The sequence below is a fragment of the Pezoporus occidentalis genome, unplaced genomic scaffold, assembly GCF_034315485.1.
Source record: "Pezoporus occidentalis ecotype Australia unplaced genomic scaffold, CSIRO_AGI_Poc_V1 ctg1, whole genome shotgun sequence".
Taxonomy (NCBI): Eukaryota; Metazoa; Chordata; class Aves; order Psittaciformes; family Psittacidae; genus Pezoporus; species Pezoporus occidentalis.
In genome coordinates, this window is record NW_026912778.1 from 16,058,842 (window position 1) to 16,083,345 (window position 24,504).

The 24,504-nt window shown below is 36.6% G+C and overlaps 1 protein-coding gene across 4 annotated transcripts in view; it reads left to right on the forward strand.

Moving 5' to 3' along the window:
* Positions 1-1,131: 1,131 nt before the first annotated feature.
* The window catches only part of CLOCK (clock circadian regulator), a 41,702-nt gene continuing 18,329 nt past the window's right edge, over positions 1,132-24,504 (forward strand). The window contains exons 1-10 of one of the 4 annotated variants that reach the window (XM_062603446.1): positions 1,132-1,172; positions 9,917-10,027; positions 12,451-12,541; positions 13,105-13,164; positions 13,577-13,725; positions 17,238-17,329; positions 18,193-18,282; positions 19,218-19,338; positions 20,457-20,570; positions 23,009-23,127. In XM_062603446.1, the coding sequence (XP_062459430.1) occupies positions 12,495-12,541; positions 13,105-13,164; positions 13,577-13,725; positions 17,238-17,329; positions 18,193-18,282; positions 19,218-19,338; positions 20,457-20,570; positions 23,009-23,127 (792 nt within the window). In that variant the 5' untranslated portion in view covers positions 1,132-1,172; positions 9,917-10,027; positions 12,451-12,494. Of the gene's footprint in view, positions 1,173-3,873; positions 4,136-9,283; positions 10,028-12,450; positions 12,542-13,104; positions 13,165-13,576; positions 13,726-17,237; positions 17,330-18,192; positions 18,283-19,217; positions 19,339-20,456; positions 20,571-23,008; positions 23,128-24,504 lie in introns of those variants that run through there. The other 3 variants (XM_062603515.1, XM_062603593.1, XM_062603663.1) reach the window with 3 other exon arrangements.

Here is a 24,504-nt window from a genome sequence, read left to right on the forward strand (position 1 = left end):
TGCTTGAAAAGTAATATTGTCGTCATAAATAAACAACTGAATTTACAGTCAAATTGACTGGGCCCAACATTTTGAAGAGCACACTGATCTATGGGGACAAGGAATTTGTTGGTCTTTTGCTGCTTTTTGGTGACCCTCAGGAGGTGAATTCAGTGGGTTTCCTGGACTGGCTTAAGTCAGCACAAGCTGGGGAACTTTCTGCTTGTGTCAGTAGCAAGCCACAAAGGAGGAGTGCATGCTGCTGCTGCTCAGGTGAATGAGAAAAGTATTTGAACAAGTTTGGTATCTGTGTAAATTGATAATGTTTTAGAAACGGAATGCTAAAAACCAGTTGCTTAAATGTACAGTACTGCTTCAAACTACAATTTTCCTTTGAACAGTGTTTACTGAACAGTCAGAAATTCAGTGTTCTGTGTTAAGTAATCTAGTACTTGCATACTTAAGTAAAGATGTTCTTCCTTTTTTATTTCTATATAAATAAGGATATATATGCAGACTGATTACAGTAAAATTACTTTAGAGTTGACTTTATATGCTTTTTTTTCTGCATTGATATTTCTGTTTGGTTCAAGTAGTACTATCCTCTTTGAAATAATGCACCATCCTTCCTGTCTGAGCAAGTCCATTTATTGACTAAATGTTGGCTGATGTTCCATTTCCTTTTGATTTTTGCTTATAGTAGGGTGGTGAAAGGATACCTAACATCTATCCCGAAAGTGGTTACAAAGTATTTTGCAAAGAGTTTCCTGGGACAAGAAAAGTGAACTTTTTCTGCCTTGTTTTTGTCCATTCTTTAGCCAAGACAATGGTAAAGACATTTCCTCTCTGTACCAATTGCAGAACTTCAATTTGTTTTGGTTTTTTTTTTTGATTCCCCTCTCCTGTTAAGGCACTTCTTGCCTGTGTAGTATGAAGGATGTGTCCTGTGTCTTGGTTTTGCCATCACTGTAATCCCAGTTGTGTCTGGATTGTTATATTGAAAGTTAAAAGAGTAACTCCAGTGTTTGTTTGTTTGTTTTTAACTGAAATTAAGGAGTATTGCAATGCAGGGGTTTGGAATTCTGTAACTGCAGTACTGAGATTTAGTGTATACGCTTGCTGTTTCTATAACTCCAGGTAGGAACTGGAGGAAAGCCTGAAAGATCCACTGTCAGACACTAGAATTTTTAAAAGTAAGTCTTGTCTTCTGTTAAATCTTGCTAATCTTATGAACGTAACAATAAGCATGCTCATACAGAAGTGTGTTTTGCTGCATCTTTTTAGAATACACTGAAGTTAGTATCCCCTAGCATTTCCTTATTCTGTTTTGTTCTGGTTTTCTGTTGCTGCATTCTTTTTTCTTTTGTTATCACTTTCTGGTCTCCAGGATGATGTGCAGGATGGGGGAGGCAGGGAGGAGGAGCTGCTTGTTCTGTAATTTTTGGCTTGTAGTGTGTTTCACTGTTGGAGCTTAAAATGTTCCTACTGTCTAATCTCAGGGAAATGTGAGTGTGAAGTCTTACTTCTTTCTTTTTGAAGACACTTTCCAGTGAAGTGCAGTGCCTACTCCATTCTTCAGGCAGTCAAACAGTCCACTCTTCACAAAAGCTTTACAGAATAATCTAGCTGTGCATGAGTCACCCGCGCTGACAAATGTGAGCATCAGAAGCACTTCCACAGCTGCACAATCAAGGATTGTGCAATATACTTGAAAAAAATAAAAAGCCTATCACTAAATATTTGTAAAGTGTTTTATTTACATGTTTGCATTTATGCATGAGATGGGTAATTGAGTTTCAGATTAAATACTTGCTTTCTGAAACACCTGTCACTTGTTCTTGGGCGTTGCTGTTAGCAACTGTACTATTTTTTTTTTATCTATGTCCATTTAGTACACTTGTGCAATTCTAAGAGTTACAAATAGCTGCTGTGGGTATAAATCATTCTTTCATTCAACTGTCTTAGTTACATATTATTCATTTAGGTGAATACCCTTGTATAAGTATCTGTACTGAGAATCATCTTAAAACAGTTGCAGTTCATGCTCATTAACATCTTATTTGATAGATAGGTTGATAACTACTCAGCCACATGTCAGGTATTTATACTCCTGTGCTTTATATTTTGCTTGTATTTCCCATTGGCTTTAAGGCTGAATTCTGGTTTTGCTTTCATATCCAGAAGCTGATCTATAAATCTGAATCGGTGTATATAAACAAAGCTCATTCTGTCCAGAAATTTCATGCATGGGAGAGAGTACAGATGTTTCATTTAAATATGAAGCAGACTTCTCAAGTAGTACCTATGGTGCTTGTTTCTTTGAGCACAAATGTGAATCTTGTTTTTCCTCATTTTGTTCTCTGGTTGTAATTTAACACATAGTGTAGGTCAGCATGAAATGGCATTGTTGCCAAAAGATGTCTAACCTGGTGATTCACTGCTTCCCCTTCCCCTGTGCCAACGCAGCTTTTGAGCAGCCATATGGTGAAACAAATGTAGCTGATTTAGCTGAATGAAACAGTATTTCAGTTAGTTTTAGGCTGGACCAATTTTAGGCTGTGTTGAGTGTGTGATCACACGTACTAATGCTAGCAGAAAAGAGGGAATTTATGGTTGTGGAAATGGTAGGTCAAAGGCTAACATTCTGAAAACTTTTGGCTTGGCTAAGGAGTTTGGTGAAAGTGTTTGCAAATATAAATAACAGGGTGTGAAATGCCTAGTATCTGTAGCCATCTAGTTACCTGCATGGTCTATGTATATATTGGCGTTGCTCTCTTATGTGGTAATTCTTCATCTGCAGGCTGAGTCAGAGGAAGTACTTAGTCTGTTTCTCCCACATTCTAGGTGAATATCCTGTCCAAGAGTTAGGAGTAAGTCTGTCTCCTGTTAGAAACCAAAACAAAATGGCCAACAAAAACCAGACAAACCCAAAACAAATTTTTCTGGCCTAGGATAGAATTTTGGAAAGACTAATTTGTGTGAGTTTCAAAAACTGCTCTTTGGTTACCTTCCCCAACTCGCAAGACACATTTGCATTCTAGAAGTCTGGCACTTAAGGTGTTCACCTAACATGTAGGTTCATGTTTTCTGCAAGATTAATTGTAGTGGATAGCTGAGTGTTGTTGCAGTAATAATAAATGTAAAGCCTCATTTTCTAAATTTAAACATGAGTTTGTATCAGCACCAAGCAGAAATTTTGTATAGAGTGGAAGAAAAATTTACTTGTTACCTTGTTTTGGATGTGTAATTATTATGTCTGTTTAATTTGATAATTAATTTTCTCCAGGATATTTTTCAAGAATTAGTGTACTTTCTGTATCTAGACATTCTTCCCTCTTCTTGGGGGGGGGAACAATGTTTAATTCTTCGATCTGTCTCATTTCTTGGTGAACTTTCCTATATATATTTTTCAGTGTAGGAATAAAGTGTTCAGTAAAATTTTCCTCTCTGGTGAGATTTAAGAGGATTCTTGGTGTTGTTTATGCTCTGAGGAAAATATGACACACCATTTTTGACAAATTGTTTAAGCTAACATGTATCTGATAGAAAGCATTTAACATTGTTAATATTCTGTTTTATAAATATACACAATGTTAATTGGATGACAATTAGATGGACACATTTCAAAGTGGTGTTACCTCCAGGATAGATATCTTGGTACCCTATTTTAAAGTTTTTTCTTATATTTCAGTTAATACTGAGAAATCGTCAAGTGAAGAGCACTTCAGTTGGTTGGTTTTTGTCTGGTAATTTGGTTCTGTAGAAAGCTGTATGTATGCAGCAGATAATTTTCTGGGATTATCAGTAGTATTCAGTTTTTGAGCATGCGTGTTTGGTATTTTTTCCCCTTTTGGACTCATAAACCTCTGTAAATTGCCTACCTTCTCATATCCTTTTAAGAACCTGAAAGAAGGAAGCGGGGATTTTTTGTTTGTTGTAAAATATACCAAGTTTAGATGCCTCCTGCGGGAGAGAATCGCAGGCTCTCCAGATTTTACATCATCTGTACCCCTTTTTCTGCAGCACTGTGAGCGTTAATTTAGGATCTGTTCTTGAGCTGGCTGCCTGCATGTTGGTTCTGTCCAGGATTCCATTAAAGGAAGCAGAAATTTATGGAGGTGTGAAGATTTTCAGTTTTGAATTGTAACATTAACAGGTTAGCTGCTTTTGATTAAAACCCATGATGTGAAATACTGGAGTTGGTTTTGGGGTGTTTTTGTTAAGCACATTTTAAGGAGGCAGTAGGTGTGTTTTTCAACCAGGCTTGACTCTGAGCTGAACTGTATTTTAAATGTGCACATACGATGCATACTCTTACATCTAACGCATGGTTCCCTGGTACAGATCCAGCAGTGGCAGATGTAGTTAAGAGGTTCCTGCTCTTTTTTGTTAGAGGGGTGCTGTTCTTCAGCTGTGCCAATTTTCAAAGGTACACGAAGCCACGCTTTCTAATAGAAGCAAGACAATAAAGATTGTGCTTAAAAGCATGTGATGTGTGGGTTCTTTTAGACACATCATTTCATGAATCTGTTTGTGTGTGGCCGGAGCTGAAGGAGTGCCACCTCCAGTGAGAGCCAAGGAAGAGTGGCAAGAAGCAGGGTGGAGCCTTATAAAAATGGGCACAAGTGGAACTGTAACATGTAGCCACAGTCTTTCTCTTGTACAGGCTAGTTGCGCAGGATTTACAAGCATTATTTCTGCCACATTTACGGCTTTGTTCTTAAAGGAAGGGGATCTCCAGTAAGGAACTGAATACAAAGGAGAGAGAAAATACTTGAAGTGAGAATACACAGAAGAATAGCAATTGTTTCTTATGGTCAGGATATTAAAGGCTGTCTTTCAAATACATCTTACAAACTTAGTTAGGTTTTTACTATTTTTTTATTATCCTTTATGATTTTCTGAGTCAGGGAATGTGTTTACTGATGAACTATGAATATCAGTATTATAATCACTTAGTTTTGATTTTTGTTAATTATTTGAAGGAGACACGTAAACAACATGTCAGCTGTCTCCAGATGTAATTAATTTCGATCTTAGAAGGCAAAAATAACACAGGCAGCCCAGAAAGGGATGGAGGGAAAAAAAGCCTGGTAGGTGCCTCAGCACCCCACAGCCAAGGACCAGTTATTAAAACCCAGGCTCAGACAAGAGCCCAGATTGCCAGCAAGTTCCTGGTGAGCAGTCAACTCTGAGGACAAGCTGAGAAGTCAAATCAGCAAGTCAAAGGCCACATCAGTGGGGTATATGGGCCAGTCTCCAGTATAGCCTAGGCAAAGAATCTGAGTCTTCTTACAGCTTTTGTGCACATATCTTCATTGCTGTTGATTAGAGAGCTGCACTGTATTGGGGAGAGAGGTGTGCGCTCATCTCTGGGGGGGGGAAGAGCTGCAGACTCCAGAGAAAAGTGGAAAGGTGGCAGCAGAACAGCTGGGCAAGCAGAAATCAGCGCAAATGATCGGGAACAGAGGAGTGGTGGGCAGCGGTGTTTAGCCATGAGATAGAGATGGAAATTACAAGCTGCCTTCAGTCCCAAGTTACAGAGCAAAGTTACCTCATGATGGCTGGAGAGTCTAATGCATGAAGAATGCAGGAGAGAATTGCATTTTCCTCTAATCCTCATTATCCATATTTCTGTGGAGGTATTATTTACACTGACTTACCCAGATTTGTCAGAGCATCTTGCAGAGGTCCATTACCTTTGCAGGGAGTAGACAAGCACATATCTGTGTGACAAACGAGTTCTAAGAACTTAACCTCTTTTTACCACTGTGGTTGCTACCTTGTCTCCCACTCAGTTATCTATCTGTAGGCTGTTCCAACTGCTGCTGTTTGTTTCAACTATGTAAAAGTAGATCTGTGAGCACTGTATGCACTTCTTGTGCCTTATAACTTCACTAAATCTGTGATATCTCTGACCACTACCACAACAGGCCTCCTGACAGGCAGTTCATCTCTCCTATAGACTGCTTGGACTTACCCTCTTCCCCAAAAGTCACTCAGGAACAGACTTAAGACTGGATGAGTTACTCTGATAATGGCAACCCACATCATTTACCTGTCCTGCTGCCCTTTCTTCTTCACATTGCACACTGTCCTTGTCTACTCACTGCAGAAGTAATGGACCTGTGCCAGCTGCTGTGCCAGAGTAAGCTATTCTGTCCACTCACAAATTTTCGTAATGAAAAGCCATCTGGGATGAAGTGCATGCCTGTGCTAGAAGCAGCCCTCTCCTGCTCTCCTTCTGTGAAGCAGGTGAAGATGTACGCCTGCTGTTATAGCATGTTTATCTGCAAAAAAAAAAAAGACATTTCTGGGATGTGTCAGCTTTTCCGCATGAGCACAAACCGAAATTACAGTTAATTTGTTGACATGGTAGAGAAAAGGTGGTAATATATGACTACTTCTAGAAAAACCTTTTCAGCTGCAGAGTTTGGATAGCATTTCTTGAAATTCTTTTCAGCCCAGTTTTCAGGTATTTTTGTTTGTTATGCTTTCTTTTTGGTTTTGATTCTGATGTAGAAAATGAAAGAGACATATGTCACTTTTAAAAACATAGTATTTTAACGGCTAGCCTTTGATCAATTAGTCGTTACCCTAATTTGCTTTCCATTGATGTGTATACCATTGCAATCAAAGGAGCAAGGATGTTGAAACATGTTAACTTGTTACATTAAGCCAATCTGTGTCTGATTAGAGAGCAGGTTATGGCTCAATTGTCTAAAGATCTCTTGCTCTCTACAGAAGTTTATGGTTGCTAAAGTGGAACTAAACCAAAGCAAATTCTTCCCCTTCTCCCTTTTACCCCACCTCCAAAGAAGAAAAACTTAAAAATGGTTGGGCTGGAGGTAAAACCTCTGAAGCAAAGAGCAAAATGGAATGCATGAGTGATAGTGATGCACTGTTCTGGGCATAAGGTAGTGGATGGACCTCTGCTTGTCCATTATGGTGTAATGTCCTAGTAGAGTAAAACCCCAGAAGTTCATAATCCACATTATCAGAAGCAAATGTTTCTTTATACCTAGAAAGGAGTATCAAGAAGGTTTATAATTATCCTCAGAATCTGTATAAATAGGGCTTTTGGTGTTGTGCTTCTGTTGGGAATCAGGTTCTGGCTCAGCTGTTCGCTCACAGTGTGATTTTTTGGCTCCTTGGCTTGCTTATTGTGGTATGCAACTAGCGCTGGAGCTCTGCTGGGGCATCAGGTGCTGTGGAAGGGCAGATGGGTGTGCTCTGATTTTGATTCTTTAAACAAGATCTTCTCTAAAGCTAATCCTCAGTGATTATAATAACTAGTTTGCTCCCTTGGCAAAATAGGATTATGGCACAGAGATCAGGTTGTATTAAAGAAGTTAATCTGTTTCTGTATGAAGAAACTGTAGTGCTGGAAAACTGTACTGTTTTGTATTTTTTTTCCTGTGATCTTTCCTGGGTGACATTTTTTGTCTTGCTAATACATGTCACCTCACACTAATTCTGTATGAGGGGTGTAATCTGTAAAATAATGAAAATATTACTTAGAAAATCAAGATATTTATATAAAAATATTATTTTTTTTTTACAATATAAGGGCAATATTGATTCTTCCTCAAAAGTATTTAGCAATGGTCACATTAAGGTGAAGTGCTGGAAGCATAAGGGTTTCAATCACTGCCTGTATACAAAATTAAGTACAGGCAACTCAGTGACTATTGTCCATCCATTTTTTAGTCCTTTCTTGACAGAACATCTGTCATGAGCAAGACTGTAGTGGAATTCCACTGTTCAATCTTTGAATTTGTTTCTAAGAAGTAATGTGGCCAACATGCATGCCAGCACTGACGATAACATTAAACAGAAGTTACTAAATTCTTTCAGTCTAAAACATAGAATGTTTTATCAGACTGTGTGAACTTTTCACTATTACCTCAGGTTGGATTGTAGCTTTTTACCCTGTGACTTATTCACAGCCTTGTGTCTTTGGCCAAGCAATAACTTGGCACCCAGTAACTTCCTGCCTCTCCGTGAGTGAAAAGTCAGCATAGTGCAGAAGTTTCAGTGTTACTAGTTTTTGTGATTTTGATGCAGATTGAGCAATGTTATGTGTTAGGAGTTTGTATATCCATGGCAGCAGCTGTTTTATTGAGAACCTCAAATTGCTTAAAGATAGTAAGTTTCTAGCCACCTTAGCTGCAGAAAAGTTTCAAAACATGCACAGAATATGTACAAAATATAGAGTATTTAGAGAGAAATACACACAATTCTTTGTATTTAAATAAACCTCATGGATTGTGGAGGCAGACCCATGACCTTTGAGCACTTGTGGCTGACAGTACTGGCTTGCAGGCGTCTTAACCTTTCTGCTGGCTTTCACATGCATGCCATTTCTACTGAGTTAGAGATCTGTGTGGTTTTGGTTACAAAAGCTTTTCCACTGTGATAGCTTTCCTTTGGGTCTGGTTTAAGCTTGCTTGTGTTCATTTATGACCCAAACATATTCCTTTTCTCCATCTGAAAATTCCTTTTGAAATTATCATTAAAACCCTCTGGGAATTTTTTATTCTGTTTTAGACATTATAAAATATGTACTTAAGTGCAAATCTGTACTTAAGTCCTGTGTTGCTTGTCTTAAGTGTTTGTGTTCTTTTTAAAAAACACTCCTCTACATACTGCAAAGATGAAGTCTTAAATTTTCCTCGGTAGAAGTCTGTTAGGAGCTGGGTGAGAGCTGGCAGAGTTGTTCGACTGCAAGCGCTTTAAAAACACAGGTTTCATGTTGCAGTCGCTGTAACCTAGTCTTCCATGGGACTCTTTGTCGCTAGTAATGTTTGCACTTGTCAAACGGAACAAAACAGAATAGGAGAGGAGGCTGTAAGCACCTAAAAAAGTAGGTCAATGGGCCAGGAGGTTATTTGGCCAGACAAGAACGAGTGGCTTCATTGAATCATGCTGTAATTGTTTTTCTCCTGTTGGCAGATTGTTTTGCTGTGCTTTAACTTTTTATGTTAATATTCGCGTCTCTATTTTAACCACTTAGGAGCCTCTGTTAGGTGCAGGGAGAGGAGAAAATTAACTTTTCTAATCAGTTTCTAATTCTGGTGTTTTCTATACAATCCATTAATGAATTTAAGAGTAGCATAGGCTTAATATTTTAGATCCCAGCTTCACTTTTAAAGTTTAATATGCTTTAAAATATTTTTTTCAGAAGGGGTACAGGTACATTTTGTAGTGAATATATTTGATTTTAAGAACAGTAAGCAAGACAAATAGATACGGGATAAAAATGAGAGAAAAAAATAATTTCATGAAACTTAAAAATGTTAAAAGAAACATGGTTCAAGGGAAGAAACTATAAATGAAATCTGATGATATAATGAAAGCTGGTGATCACTTATGCTGAGATTTTAATGGAAGAACTGCATTTGTGAAGCACGTTTGGAAGACATTCTTGAAAGTGTTTTTGAAGTGGGTTTTGAAAGAAAGGGTTAATGCCTGTGTCTGAGGGAGTAGCAATAATGCAGCTGGGCAACTTTGCTATAGTTGCCAGCAGCAGCATTCTATACATTCTGGAGTCCTGAGAGTGGCAATTCTGGAGTCTTAAAGAGAGAAGATGTAAGTGAGAAAGCCAGGAGAGACTGAAGTAAGAGTTTCAGCAGAAAAAGTGTTTAATAATGGTGTGAAGATATACTTCGAAGGTAGCAAGTGCAGATGGTGTGTAATTTCAAAAGATAATAATGAAGATAGGCATAAAGCGGTAGCTTAAAGCAGAGGTGAAATTGTGTCAGGAGAAGAGCTTTAAAGCAAGCTGAATTTGGATAGTGAAATGTTTGGGATATTTTTGATAAGCAAAATACTCAGTTTATAAATTACTCTTGTTGGAATGATTGCTTCTGTGTAAGAACTTGCTGATTTTTAAAACTCTCCTTTTTTGTTGTTTTGTTTTTTTTTTACTGTTCAGAATTTAATGCTTTTCTGCAGAAGAGGAGAGCAGCTAACTCCACACTGTGCTTCAAAGGAACCAGGTTTCACCCCTAAACCTCACACTTTAACAACTTCTGAAGTGTAAAAGGTAAAATTGTATTCTTATAATTAATAAGGTTCCTATGGGTTTCAGCTATCAACACTAAAGGGCTGAGTAGCAGTGTTAAGTAATGTCTTTTGTTCTCTAGAACATGATTGAATTAGATCTTAGAAATGGACATAGTCCTTGATTTCTGTAGTGTCTGCTTTAAATGTCACTGGTTTCATTGGAATTATTTCTGTAGTCATATCCATTGGCATGTATAAGAGCTAAGAATGTTCAGCACCTTGCAAATTTGGATGCAAAGGCAGAAGGATCTCAGACCTTGCAAACTGAGAAACAAATGCACTACATTTCCTGTAGTCGTTTAAGTTCTAGTAACTACTTGTCTTGCATACCAAATCAAAGTTGCCAGTTCTGACATAGAATATATATTTTGTATGTGTATGTATGCTGTAACAAGTGAATCATTTTGTTGAATTCTAGAAACTTGAGTGCTTTATTAGAGTAAAAATACTGACTTTTAGATTCTGATTCTGCATAATGAAGATGTTGGTTATGTCACAGGTGAAAGTTTTCTGTATTTAGCTGTACATGTCTTTTGCTTATTAAGGGAACAATATATCATTTGTTTATAAATTTCATATTACTCTTGATCCCTATAATGTTAGGTACCCAATTTGTTTAAAAATTAACACAGGTCTAAAAGTGTAATTAGTGCATACCTGTATTAGTGCATACTATATAAGCTACATGAAAACAGGTTTCTGTTTGTTCCCTTGATTTTAAACTTAGCTCCATGCCAGTGATGTTAGTTTGCTTTTACTGGTGTTCAACCTGTCTGTTGTTGTGTGCTTTTGACAAAAATTCAAACAAACACTTCATAATTTACTTTCCTTGTGCCTTCTGGCTGATTTTCAAATAGTGCAACTCCACTACTTCATAAAACTTTGCCAACTAATTTGGGGGATTTAATTTGTCAGTATGGCCAGTGCAATTGTTAATGTGAAGAATTGGAATGAAAGAATCGTTTGCTTCCAGTGTTTCTTCAGAGCACTAGATTTTGAAGAAAAAAGGCAAGACAAAGTTGGGTTGTATTAATTAAAATGGGTAAGATGTCTTATGGAGCATTTGGGCAAAACCTCGTGCACACCTTGTAATGTACCTTGTAGAGAGATTATGCTGCAGTCCAGCTCTTCCATTTAATTTCCTGCTGCACTCAAATTATGAAACTTTGTGGGGAAAAATACCAGTCTTGTGACGCAAACCTGCATAGTGTGTGACTGTTGTAGACTGAGACAGTTTGGTTGAAACATAAGCTTTTGTCCTCAGTTTCCCCATATATTAAAAAAAACGGGGTAAGATTTTCCTGGAACATTTTGCAGACTATCTGGATCATGGAGTTGCTGCCACATTCCTTGTGTTAACACTGCAAGCTCCACTGGATTTGGGACTCTCAGATACAAACAGATCTTTCCTTCTCAGAAACTATGAGTCACTGAAGTGACTAAAACCACCTCCTTTGAAATAAGCGCAATGCCTTTTTACTATTAGGTTTATAGCATAGTAAAAATTTCCAAAGATCTGCATGTTCAGCTGGTATAAAGCTTGCTGTGTGCAGTTGTTCTTTAATCACTGACAATGATCTTGCTGCTCCATTTGAGCAGCCTCTGACAGCTGACTTTTCTATACCAAAGAAAAGGGTTTAATTGTGTTGGTTTATGTTTGACTTCCAGCCTTTCTGTAACCTTTGTAATTTTGGGGTACCTAAAAGTAGGTACTTGTTGAATTAAATACTTCTGTTAATTTTATACTCCTTTTCACTATGAAAAGTTCATTCACGTTCTTGATTCAAAATCATTTGTACAGCTGGAAAACCAAAAACTTCCTGCTGAAACTTCGTAATGAGTAAGTAACTTCTCTAAGAAAGGGCCAGGCTACCTAACTCTCTCACAGTATGGAAATCTCAATCTAGTGTTGATTTCAAATGTCTATTATAGCAGTGTGCTCAAGAAAAAAAAAAGTAATAAATTATAGCTGTAAAATACTGTATCCCAGATGCTTTCTGTTTGCACAGTGTCTAAATAAAATGTATTACTACTGAGGTTTGTATTTTACATCTGTTCAATGTTCAACATTATGACATTCTTTAGGTAAAAGTTAAAATGAAAAGTTGTATCTGATTTCAGAGCCAGAAAAAGGTTTGTATTGGTTTAGTCCAGACTTATTTATTGTGGTATTTAATAAAACAATGTTCTCTTGGACTCCCTCTCATGTAAAACAAGATATCAAAGTCCAGGTTATGATGGTAATGGAGACTACTTTAGAGAAGGTAGGAGGGCAGAGCAGAAGGTTGGAAGAGAGGGTAAGAGCAGCTTATAAGGCAAGTGAAAACATCAGTATGCTCTAATGAAGAACATGGTTGTTCCTTCAGAGTCACATCTTGATATTTATTTTTTTTTCTCTTATAGGCAAACGTACAAATGTCTACCACAAGACTAAAGTGTGCTATGTTATGTTTTTTACCATAAGCACCCATAAAATGAGCTCCATTGCAGACAGGTATGTTAATAAATACTGAGAGTTTTGGGGAAATTATTCTTTAATGCTTTCTTTGATAACCTTTTTATTACACTTAATATATAAAGAATATTAATTTATGCAAAAGATAGAGTAGGTGTTTTTGACAAAGTTATTTTGATAGTTGTTAGACGTGTTGTAGTCATTGGAAATAGTGATTGTTATTGTTTGAGATGGATCTTAATGTATTACTTGTTTTCAGTCATGGAACAAATTGAGCTGATTATTAATGTTTACTTGTTTTTTTTTAGTAATTAAATATTTGATTAAGGATAATAAATACATTTAAACAATTAGTGATGCTGCAGATGATAGTAAGGTGACTCACTCACCTATATCAAGGGAAAAGTAATAGTTGGGAAGTTTTCTACTGGATTCCTTGAGCTGGACTTTCTTAGCAGTTTAGGTGAGCATCTGTCCTTAGTATTCTGTGTAATTCCATTTTTGAGACCTAAGGAAATTAAACTTGCATCAAATTTACAGAAACTTAAACCCAGTTGAAATAAATAACAATAAAAGCATTTATTTCCTTTTGTTTCTTTCAGAAATGATGGAAGCATTTTTGATGGGCTGGTGGAAGAAGATGACAAAGATAAAGCAAAAAGGTAAGTTTTAAAGTTATTTAAAGCTAAGAAATGTCATATACTTTTACACTTGAACTTACCGGGGTGATTTCTAAACAGTAAAAATGTGATTCTTTTGTAAGTAACCATGTTATTCAACAGCATTTCTTTAACTGTCATTATTCAGATGCGCTGTATGTCATATCTGTGGTTCAGTGATTTGTATTTTTGGAATAGGGTGCTTTAATCCAAAGGCTTAGCTGCAAACCTCTATGAGAAGGAGGAAGCCACTCTTCAGAAATGGTGCCTGAGATACAGAGTAGGTGTTTTTGTGACAGTTCTCATAGCAGAAATTTTTAAAGGGCTGTTTGCATCAAGAACCTGGCAGTAATATGGAGCTTATTATAAGAAGGTTTCATAGTTGTTATAAAACATTTTATGTTTTGTTTTTCAGAGTGTCTAGGAACAAGTCTGAAAAGAAACGTCGAGATCAGTTTAATGTACTTATCAAAGAGCTGGGTTCCATGCTTCCAGGTAATGCTCGGAAGATGGATAAATCCACTGTACTGCAGAAGAGCATTGACTTTTTACGGAAGCACAAAGGTAATTATTTGTAATAATAATGAAATATTTGTAAATTTTTATCTTTTTAATACTCAGTGCATAAAACATTCACAATTTTGCAGTTCCTTTAAGGAAATCGTCAGAAAAAAAAAAGTAAGGAGCTTCTCAAGAGTGATATTCTTAAGCTCATAATCTAGGTAGCAGAGATAAAAATACGTTTCGGCTAATTTTATTTTTTCTTGTCTCATGGTTGTCAAAGAAGTATGTTTCATAAATAGAAGCATTTATTTTTTTGAAATAACTTTGAAGGTTTTTGTTCTGGACAGATGGAGCCCTTTAGAATATAATTGCTTTGTAAGGCACAAATAAGTTTTTCTTCACAGGAATACTGCTGATCCGTTTCAGTGGAAGTACTTGCTGGAAGTACTTGTTTTGATATTTAGATAGGATTGGTTTGATATTTATGTGTATTAAAAAAATCCCTGTTCCTGCTCCTACACTTGTTCTTTATATGGCATCTTGTGGTGCCATAAACGGCATCAAAAATTCAAGCAAATGAACTTTACCCATTTGCCTGAGTAATTTCTGAGCATGCATACTCTCTAGAAAGCAGTAGAGACAAAGGAAGCAGCTATAAGGTTATAAATAAAGGAAGTAAAGCTATTAAGTGGATGAATAGGTATGTATTTATCGACAGTATGCATGTCAATTAAGATGCAATAAATATTTTTTCATTCCTTAATATATGTCTTCCATTAGTGTTATGGTTCAAGTAGCATAAAACGTGTCCTGAGTAGTGCCACTAAAAGGGTAAACATAACGATTAAAATAGAGAGGGAAGAATAATTTGTTTGAGATTTGAAAGGTTTAGGATTTTTTTGCCACTTAAAGATTTATAATGCTATTTTAATGTTCTAAGGCCTGTTTGTCTCATAACAAAAATAAATGCAGTGTGAAGGCTCCTTTTTTGTGAAAGTTCTGTAGGTTCAAAGGGCCTTTGTGGAAATCAGTTCTGTTTCAAAATCACTTTTTCTTATATTGATGATTCCTGTCATAAAATACAGAGTGTAGAATGAACACGTGTCAGCCAGCACCTGTCATATTTTTTTACTCAAAGTGCTTTCTAATATAATTTTTTAAATTATTATTTTAATTTTTTTTAGGATAAAGGGGTACAAAACACCTCTGGAGAGGGATGCCTTTTAGGGCATGGCACTTTTGTTCTTCACCTGGTGGGACAGAGTGCAGCTTTGTGTGACTCCCCATATTATATTAATGTCTCTAAAGCTCTGGCTGCAGGTGCTTACTAGCATTGCTCTGCACTGGTTTACATTAAAATGTATTGGACAGAATATTGGCAAGGTCACAAGAATATTTTGCTTTCTGAGGTGCTTGAATCTGTTACAGTAAAGCAGAGTGACCCTAGTAATGAATTAATTGTTCAACACTGATTAGCTATTTTTGTGGAAAATCCTATTGTGTTCAGCCACCAGGTTTTGATTAACTGCATTGCTTCTGCTTCTTTCTGGATCATTTCCACATTGGCCAGACTTGGTAGTCTGGCGATAGCTCCAGATGAACCATCTGAGCAGGTTATTGGCCAGTGTGGATTCTGTTTCTCCTTGGGAGAAAACAGCAGGCTAAGCACACTGAAATTTATATTACTGAGAGCTTCTCCTTGGCTAATACTGCCTATCCTCTTCCTTTGAATTCATAAACAAGGCATTTATGAAAATTATTAAATACTGAAAAACTTAGCTGCTTATAATTAGTGCTAGTAGACTGATATTCATACAGATGAATGCTACAGATCTTGGCAATTTCATTTGAGGATGCTCAAAGCTGATGCAAAGTGGCTTCAGGTCCAAGATTTGAAGACTAGTGTTTACTGTGCAAGTTTGGTTATGCTCATCTGTCTGGTAGCTAGCTTAGGAACGTGACCTCAGTGCCATTTGTCTTTGAATGAAACCTTCTGCCAGAATCTTGAGGCATTTTTCTGAAGTTACCAAATGCAACAAGTTATTTCCATGTTACTTGGGCTCTGTTTTTTCTGTATCATACCTGTTCTAATTACAGGAAATACAAAACAACACCTGTACTTCCAATATGAGAAGTCAAAATGATTTAGTAAATTTGTATGAATTTCAGCTTCTATTTAGTGTAAAACCTTTCTACCATGGAAGTCAGATGAACTTACATGGACCAGAATGAGCCAGTGAATCGCTTTTCCAGTTCTGAAGTGAAGATTATCTCTGTCCTGTGGACTGAATGCATTAAATTCCTTGAATTTTGCCTCTACTTCATTGTCATTTCTGTGTCGTTTGACTTGCCCCTCAGTGTTCAATGTATTTGTTCTGACTGAAAATTTATATTTTGGGTTCTACTTGGGTTATCCTTCTCCAGCCCGCTCTTCCTGCTTTGTGATAACATTTCAAAACAGCTAGCAAAAGCCTGATCAATTTATGTTTTCTTTGAGATCTGATCATTGGAAATTCTGGTGCATCTTCTTTGTTGATGTTTTTTCCTCCCTCCTTGTAGCTCTGCACTTCTTGCCAATTTCTTGCGTGACATTGCTGTTGTTTACAGATCTTTTAGTTTAGTCTAAAGCTCTTCCATTAAGTTTTTCTCCTTCAGTCTGGGAACTGAAATTCTACTCTTCCAGCCCTTTGCATATTTAACTCAATTCGATGTTTTCTGTGCTGTTTGAGCCTGCACTACAGGCATAGTTTGGTTCCTTCAATTTTCTAAATACTTGATTCATGACTTCTTGTTCAAGGTTGTTCTTAACAGCCTGTACCTCTTCTGTAGTGCTGTTGTTCAAAACTGAAGTACTTGGTTCAGAGGAAGCATCAGCTTTCAGAACCTGGGGCCTGGTTTTCCTTAGCAACTATCGTTTCTCTCACCTATGTATGGGAAGTTAATATATGTGTTTCTCAAGTCCTACAGGAATCTCTCTTCAAAATTCATCTCTGTGTATGAATCAGACAGTAATTCTGCAGTGAAGTCTTGTCATACAGCTCATAAGAGTCTTTGTTAAAAACCTACTCTTTTTTTAATGTTTTTTCTTTACACAAAAGAGTGGAAAGAATAAAAAGGACAGTGACCATTTTTAGTGCAAACTTTAGACTGACCAGGATTGGCCAGGATACTTGAGGATTAGGCATTTTAATGACTTAAACTGATCAGGAATTTTGGCTTTCTCAGTCTTTGAAAACAACACTCTCAATAAACCATTTTATTATAGTCTCAGAGGAAAGAGTATTTTTCCATTGTCAAAATCCATTACTTATTGGTATTAACTTCAGCATTACCTTGAAGTCTGGCAGGACTGTAGCACAAACTGGTAGAAGGAAAGAGAAGACAAATTTAATTATGACATGGGGAGAAGACTTTGATTTCCTTTTTAGGGACCAACATCTATATGTAATGAATGAAAAACAGATGAGAACTGAGAACCTTCTGCTATTTCCTGTTCTGTGTATGCTGCTCAGTGGGAAAATAATGGCTTTTGAAAGCGTGAATGCTCATACTGTATATACGTTTGATTGTAGAAATTACTGCGCAGTCAGATGCCAGTGAGATTCGACAGGACTGGAAACCGACATTCCTTAGTAATGAAGAGTTCACACAGTTAATGTTAGAGGTATGTTATTTCTAGTTTTCTGGGAGTAGAACATTTCCTCATGGAGAGTCATTCCATGATGAAATTTTTCAGTTTGATGATATAACTTTTTTTAGTTGTAACTATAAGTTCTCATGAAGATGAGCAGTTAAAAATCCTATGTATGCAATGTAATGCAAAACAGTTTCTCTTCTAACTGCATTTTCAATTGCAGAAAACATGATAACAGAGCAAGTCCACAAATAAACAGAACAATATAAGAATTATTTTTAAGGATGTGAGCTTTAAAATTTCCTATTTAGAATTACAGTTCTGTCATGCTTTTATGTTTGGTAGTGTTCAGCTAAAAGATGCTTGTGTTATGTTCAGTGGAAATAAGCTTGAGTTAAGTAGAAGATAATGCAGTGTGAACTGTATCTCGCAGTTTTCAAGTCTCAATAAAATCTTGCTACAAATTTATTTTGAGATTGGGAATGTTGATTTCACCACCTCTTTTACTTGGTTTTCTCTTAGCTTTTCCATCTTTTCTTGCCTTTTGTCTCTAGCTCATTTTTTCTGACTTCTCTGGTGTTTTAAATGATGATTGAATTAAAAATAACAGGCAGGCAGAGTGGGAGATGGGGGAAACAGTGGCTAGCTGTATATGGACTTACTTCCAAAACCATGGATTATTTAAGAACAGAACCGTATGGGAATTGTAATGCTTGTAGTGTAAAAGCAAGACTAAGAAGTTTTAGTATTGAGAGTCATCTTCAATTTTAAATTAAAATTTAATTTTTTAAAATTTAAAATGTGTTTAAACTTTTTTCTATGTTGAATATAGCTGAACATTTTTAATATGCTCTGTTTCTTTTTATTTAACTACCCATTATGTTTAATTTCAGGCTCTTGATGGTTTTTTTTTAGCAATTATGACAGATGGAAATATAATATATGTGTCTGAAAGTATAACTCCCTTACTTGAACATTTGCCAGTAAGTACAAATCATTTTCGGTAACATATCAATTTGTCTATGGATGCTATTAATTAATCAGTAGGCTTTTTGGTATTATAGGCATTATAGAACAGATGTATGCTTTGTTCTGATGTGTCTGCTTTTTCTTCAGCACAACTCCTTCCTACTGGTCTGTCACCTATATTAAACATTTCCTTTGGAAATAAAGAATGCAGTTGATACTCTATTAGGCGGGTTTAGGAAGTTTCCCTTCAACGTAGCTGAGCAACACAGTGAACTGCAGGAGACCCTGTAGTGTTCACGCCTCTCACAGCCTCTATGTGAGTCAGGCACAGTATTGCTAAAGGAGAGGCCTTGACTCTGTATAAGCACTGCTCAGCAGTAACAAAAACATCCCTGTGTTACCAACACTAGTTTCCAACATAGATTGGAAACATGGCCCCATACCAGCTACCATGATGAAAACGAACTCTTCTCCAACCAAAACCAGCACAATTGTCTCCATAAAATCAATTGCAGTTGGCTACAATTATTGGCAACATAAAAACTTATATGATGTAGTGAGATGCTGTCTTTTGTTAAAAGATACAGTTTCAATGCTGCCAACAGACTACAGTGCTCTAGAGCAACATCCTATAATTTCTAATTAAAACACTCCTTTACTTGGAATTGTTGCATCCCAGAGAGGTTAATACAAGGTTAATCAAGGCTTTGACATGTATGTGTATCTGTAGTATTCACAGTGTTTTTCATTAAATGGTTTTCAGTGTCAAAATAAAGACAGATCAAAGTGATTTTTTTTTTCCTTGCAAAATATTCTTGTGTATTCCAGCAGGTGGCTTTGTTGAGTCACTAATGTTCTTCTGAACTGTGGAACTGTTTTGCACTAACGTAGTAGGTTTTGTGACATTGCTTTGCATTAGTTTAATGCTTATTAAATGTTTTTCTTTCAGTCTGATCTTGTGGATCAGAGTGTATTTAATTTTATCCCAGAGGGGGAACATTCAGAAATTTATAAAATATTGTCTTCTCATCTGCTGGAAGGAGATTCATTGACACCAGAATACTTAAAATGTAAGTAGTTATTGTGGGTTAACCCTTGTAGGCATGTCAGCCCCACACAGCTGATGGGATGAGAATAAGAAGGGTGGAAATGAGAAACGTTGTGGGTGGATATAAAGACGGTTCAATAGGGAAGCAAAAGCCATGTGCACAAGCAAAGCAAAACAAGGAATTAATTTGCTACTTCCCATCACAGGCAGGTGTTCAGCCATTTCTAGGAAAGCAGGGCCTCATCATGTGTAATGATTACTTGGGAAGACAAATTCCATAAGCACAAATAGTTCCCCTTCCTCCTCCTTTCCCCAGTTTTTATTGTTGAGCACAATGTTGTATGGTATGGGATATCCCTTGAGGTCAGCTGTCCCAGCTATGTCTCCTCCCATCTTCTTGTGCACGCCCAGCCTACTCACCAGTGGGGTGAAGAGCAGAAAAAGCCTTAAGTCTGTGTAAGCACTGCTCAACAATAACTAAACATGTCCGTGTTATCAGTGCTGTTTTAGTCACAAATTGAAAACAGCACCGTGTGAGCTGCTAAGAAGAAAATTAACTCTATCCTAGACAAAACCAGTATGGTAGTTGTGCTAAAAATAATCTGCTTTGTATGCCATGTGATCAGTTCTTCCAGTGTTATTTAAGCAGAAACATGGGTGAGCCCTGAAAAACAGAAGCACTTTTTTGTCCCCCTTACCCCTGAAGAGTAGAATTTTCAGCGTTTTTAGTGCATTTCACTCTGACTTTCTTGTGTATTAGAAATGGTCATCTTGTTTATATAGCTTCTATTTGGACAGTTTCAGCAGTTGGTGAGAATAAAAACATGACAGTTTAATGGGTTTTGGAAATGCATGCTTTAGTAAACTTCAGTGTAGGGCAGCTGCTTCTTTAAAATGGCTCTGGTTTTCAGGGTAATCTCTGTGTCATTAGCATTCAAGCCCTTCATTCACACATTCTAAAGGAGTTTTCCTTTAGGTTAGGTAACATCATACTGGTTAAAAGCAGGAGCTGTAGCCATTTGAAATCACAAGACTTAGTCTCTCAATAAGTATGCAGCTTAGTTATGCTGCTTCTCATTTCATGTTGTCTGCGCGCTTCATCAAGCATGTAGCTTATTAATTTGTTTATTCCTTTCTCAGCAAAATATCAACTAGAATTTTGTTGCCATATGCTGCGAGGAACAATAGATCCAAAAGAGCAACCTACATATGAATATGTAAAATTCATAGGAAATTTCAAGTGTTTGAATAATGGTAAGTAATCTCAGCAATGTCAGAGTGAGATTCTTAGGAGCTTCACAGCTAATGAGGCTTGAGACTATTGTGCAAAACTTAATGATGAACTAAAGTCAGTCTTTCAAAATACAGACTTGAAGCAGAGTTATATCACTTCTGTATTGCCTTGAAAAAATTAAAACTGCCCATTGGGTATTGCAGGTCTGTGCATTTGAATGCAAAACGCAGGTAATTATGCTTGATGCTTTTGGTTAAAGAAAACTAAAATCTCGTAAAACTTTTTTTTTTTGTAATGTAAGAGACATTTAAGCAGTGCTTTAAAATCATAATCCATACTTGAGCGGGTGCCTGGCTAACTTGAAGGTCAGTGCTGCTGAGTACCTGCAGTTCTCATTATGCAGTGAGCTGGGAAGTTCACCCCCATTTAAATTCTGTGCTTTCACTGAGAGAAGTTACCACTCAGATGTGGATGGGCCTATACAGTTTTCTGCACTGAGTTCTTTTCCCTTCCACTGAAGTTCTTTGTATTACTTATGTACTAATAATATTCTTCTGTACTATATCTCTAACCTTTTTGACCAGCCTGTGCTGACTGTTTACTCAAAAGGCATGTTTATTTGGTCATCTAGACAAATGGGTTGTGCAGTGTAGTCAGTAGTAGATCTTCATGAAGATACAAAGATCATTTCCCAGAATGCTACCAAACAGTATCTTATAAATTAACATTTGTGGGGCTTTTTTAATATAATACCAATATTTTCTCACAGAATTGTGAGAGGTTAAGTCTTACTGCCAAATGCAGGTATATAATATTATAGGAAATATTGGGGAAATACCCCAGAACAAATAATTATATGTGTGCTTCATGAAACTAGCAAAGAATTAAATAGCAACCATTGTGGATTTTCCAGGGAGAAATAGCTTCAAATCGATTCATTTTCCCCTAGCACACTGTGTGGGTAAGAGGACAAAGGGTAAATAAATGATGGACTTCTTTAATATGCTTTAGACAGTTAACATACTCTGTTCTCACAAACATGTCAGAGAAGCACATGTTAATTGAAATTGCTGGAGAGCAGGTGCAGAAACTGGTGGGAAAGGTTACAAATGTTCACTGTCAAAATGGAGTTCTAATGGACTACTTCTGGATTTGATCAGTATTAATGTTATGAATAATGGTACGTTGTTTGCAGTCTTGAAATGATAGACGAACACTAAAAACAAGATGAGATTTCAGCCCCAAACTTAGAAAATGTGTTATTTTTTGGGAAAAAAACCCCAAACAGCAAGAGACAAATTGAATAAGAACAAATGCAAGTTGCTGTATTTAGGAGTAGCAAACTATATAAACAGGGGAAAAGGTTACAGTCAGCTAGATAGCAGTCATTTAGAAAAATGTGTTATTGTGGAATGTAAACTGAACATGACCAAATCACCATAGGCAATGTGTAAACCCCATAAAATAGTCTCACTGCTCTTCTTGGAACCTGTTTGTCCTCATGTAGTTTTTGATGACTATTTGTCAGGAGTAAGTAAAGGAGTTGGAGAGACTTTAGAGGAGAGCAATGAAAGCAATCAGAAATTTAAAAATCTAGCTTACAAGGCAAGATAAACTTTGAAGAAAAACCAAGAAGGAATAAGTTAGAGAAAGGAAATTACCTGTTTCCTTCAGAAAAGAGCAAGACAGAAAGACAGAGCAAGTAGCTGAAAGCTTAAATTTCGTGAAGAAATTTAAGTAGAAGTTCTAGAGTTGAACTAAAACCAGTTAGGATTGGAAGAGCCTGATGCATTTTGGAGCCACCAGCATTAGAGCCTGGTAAAGGTAAACTAAACTGATACCTGCTGGAAATGAAAAGTAAGGTTACTCTCTTTTGAGGTCTAGTCCATCTTTTGCCCCGCTTATGATTCCATCCATCTCCCTGATTCAATAAGTGGAATTTGTTTGTTGTCAGCTCAGTGTCCTGATTCTGTCACGTGCATCATTGTAGTGCTTTGTTCTGTTACTCAGTATGTCTTCAGTTTGTGTCAATTGAATGTGATGGAAGCCCAGAAAAGAAAAACTTATGTCACGTTCAAAAGAAAAACTTAGCAAAACCTGATACAAAAGCAAAATTGTAAAGATACTTTTGAAGACGGTGTACTTCAGTAATTCTCAGTGGTTACCAAGAAGGATGAGAATTATTATTAGTTTTTTAAAACTGCTTTGTCTGATAATATCATGTTAACTGTAATTTTAGTTCAAGAAAGTTAGTTGTTGGTTGTTTTCCCATTACTGCTGTGTAACTACTATTCCTGTGCATATATGTGTATGGATTATATGTAGCATTTTCTTAATGCACGTTAAATTATAAGCAAACCACATTAGACAAACATTGGGCCATTTGTCTTGTGATATTACTGCCGTTTTCCTCTCTGCTTATGCTGTAATTTGTGTTGACTACTCTGTCTTTCCTCAGTTCCCAACTCAGCGCAAAATGGTTTTGAAGGAACTATTCAGCGATCACACCGGCCTTCATATGAAGACAAAGTTTGCTTTGTAGCCACTGTTAGATTAGCTACACCTCAATTTATCAAGGTATGTACAATTGGAATCACTTTTGTATCAATTTCAGACGGACTCTGAACAAGAAAACTTGAGAAAGAATGCACACAATATTTCAAATATTATTAATCAAAACTAAAGAATTTTATTATATGAAACTGAAAGTGCCTGTGTTTCTTATTTAACATACAAATAGGTTAAATGTTACGCAAAGCATCAAATGAAGTTGTTATGCTGAATGCCATTTCTAAATAGTCATATAAAATAGTAGTATCTAAGAAATAAATTTGGGAATGTGTAGAAATATAACTTAGGAATTTAAAATGAAACGTGACATCGAGATGCCACTTTCACTGGTCTTGTTGTAGTTTGACACAGCAAATCTGGTAGGGCTTAATGAAAGCTTGCATTATTCGTCAGTAACCGAGAGCTGGGTTTGAGTTAATAAAACTCTTTTGTTTCAGTAGTGTTATTCAGTAACGTGGTGTTTAAAGAGAACATGTTGCTTACCTGCTAATGTATAATGAAGTGATCTTTCAAGGTTTAGAATTGGATGTGTATGAAATTTGTACTTTACGAAGGATAATCCCGTTCCGTACCAAAATCAGTCAAAATAAGTACTTAGGATACAGTACAGGAGTCTATGATTCTGATTTAAATTATGTTTCATACAGACATGTTAAGGTACATATATAAGGATAGTCTACTATCTAACATCTGTTCTTGCAATTCAGTTGTAAAGAAATGACATGAAATTTATATGGCACATGGTTAAGCTGTTGTCTGTCATGCTGAACATTTAAATATTCTGCCTGTAAGTTGAATGCACTGGTGTTTTAGGCTGAAGACTGATGGTGGCAGCCTTTGAAGACATAGTCTATATTGCACTTTGAAAACATAGCAGGGAGCCTGTGGAGAAATCATATAAACTTCTTCATTACCATCAGGCTTAGTAGGGACTGGATCTTTCCAGACTGCATGACAGAAAGCATGTTGTTTATTTTTCCTGAAGCTATGGCAATCTTTCATTTGACACTTATCTTCCCATGTGTGTCTAAATAATGTTCTTCCTGTTATGCTTACAGTCTGTAGAGACGTTAAATGTGTGATTTTTTGCTTCATGAAGTACTTGGGGAAGGGGAGGAAAGACCAACACAGAAATATTTGAAAATACTTTCGTCTTTTGAAGTCTGGCAGTTTAGGATGCATTATAATTAAACTTCTGTGTCTCTTACTTGTGGAGCAGGGTATTTGGAAGTTGAGGAACTATTTGAAAGTTGAGATCTGTTTGTGATCTTTCAGGTCTAGGTCTCCTCAGGGTGAAAATCTCACAGGTTATACTCTGGCCAGAGTTTCGTTCCTCTGCCTGAACTTCTGGGAAGCTTTCACATTATGGAGATTTTAAGATCC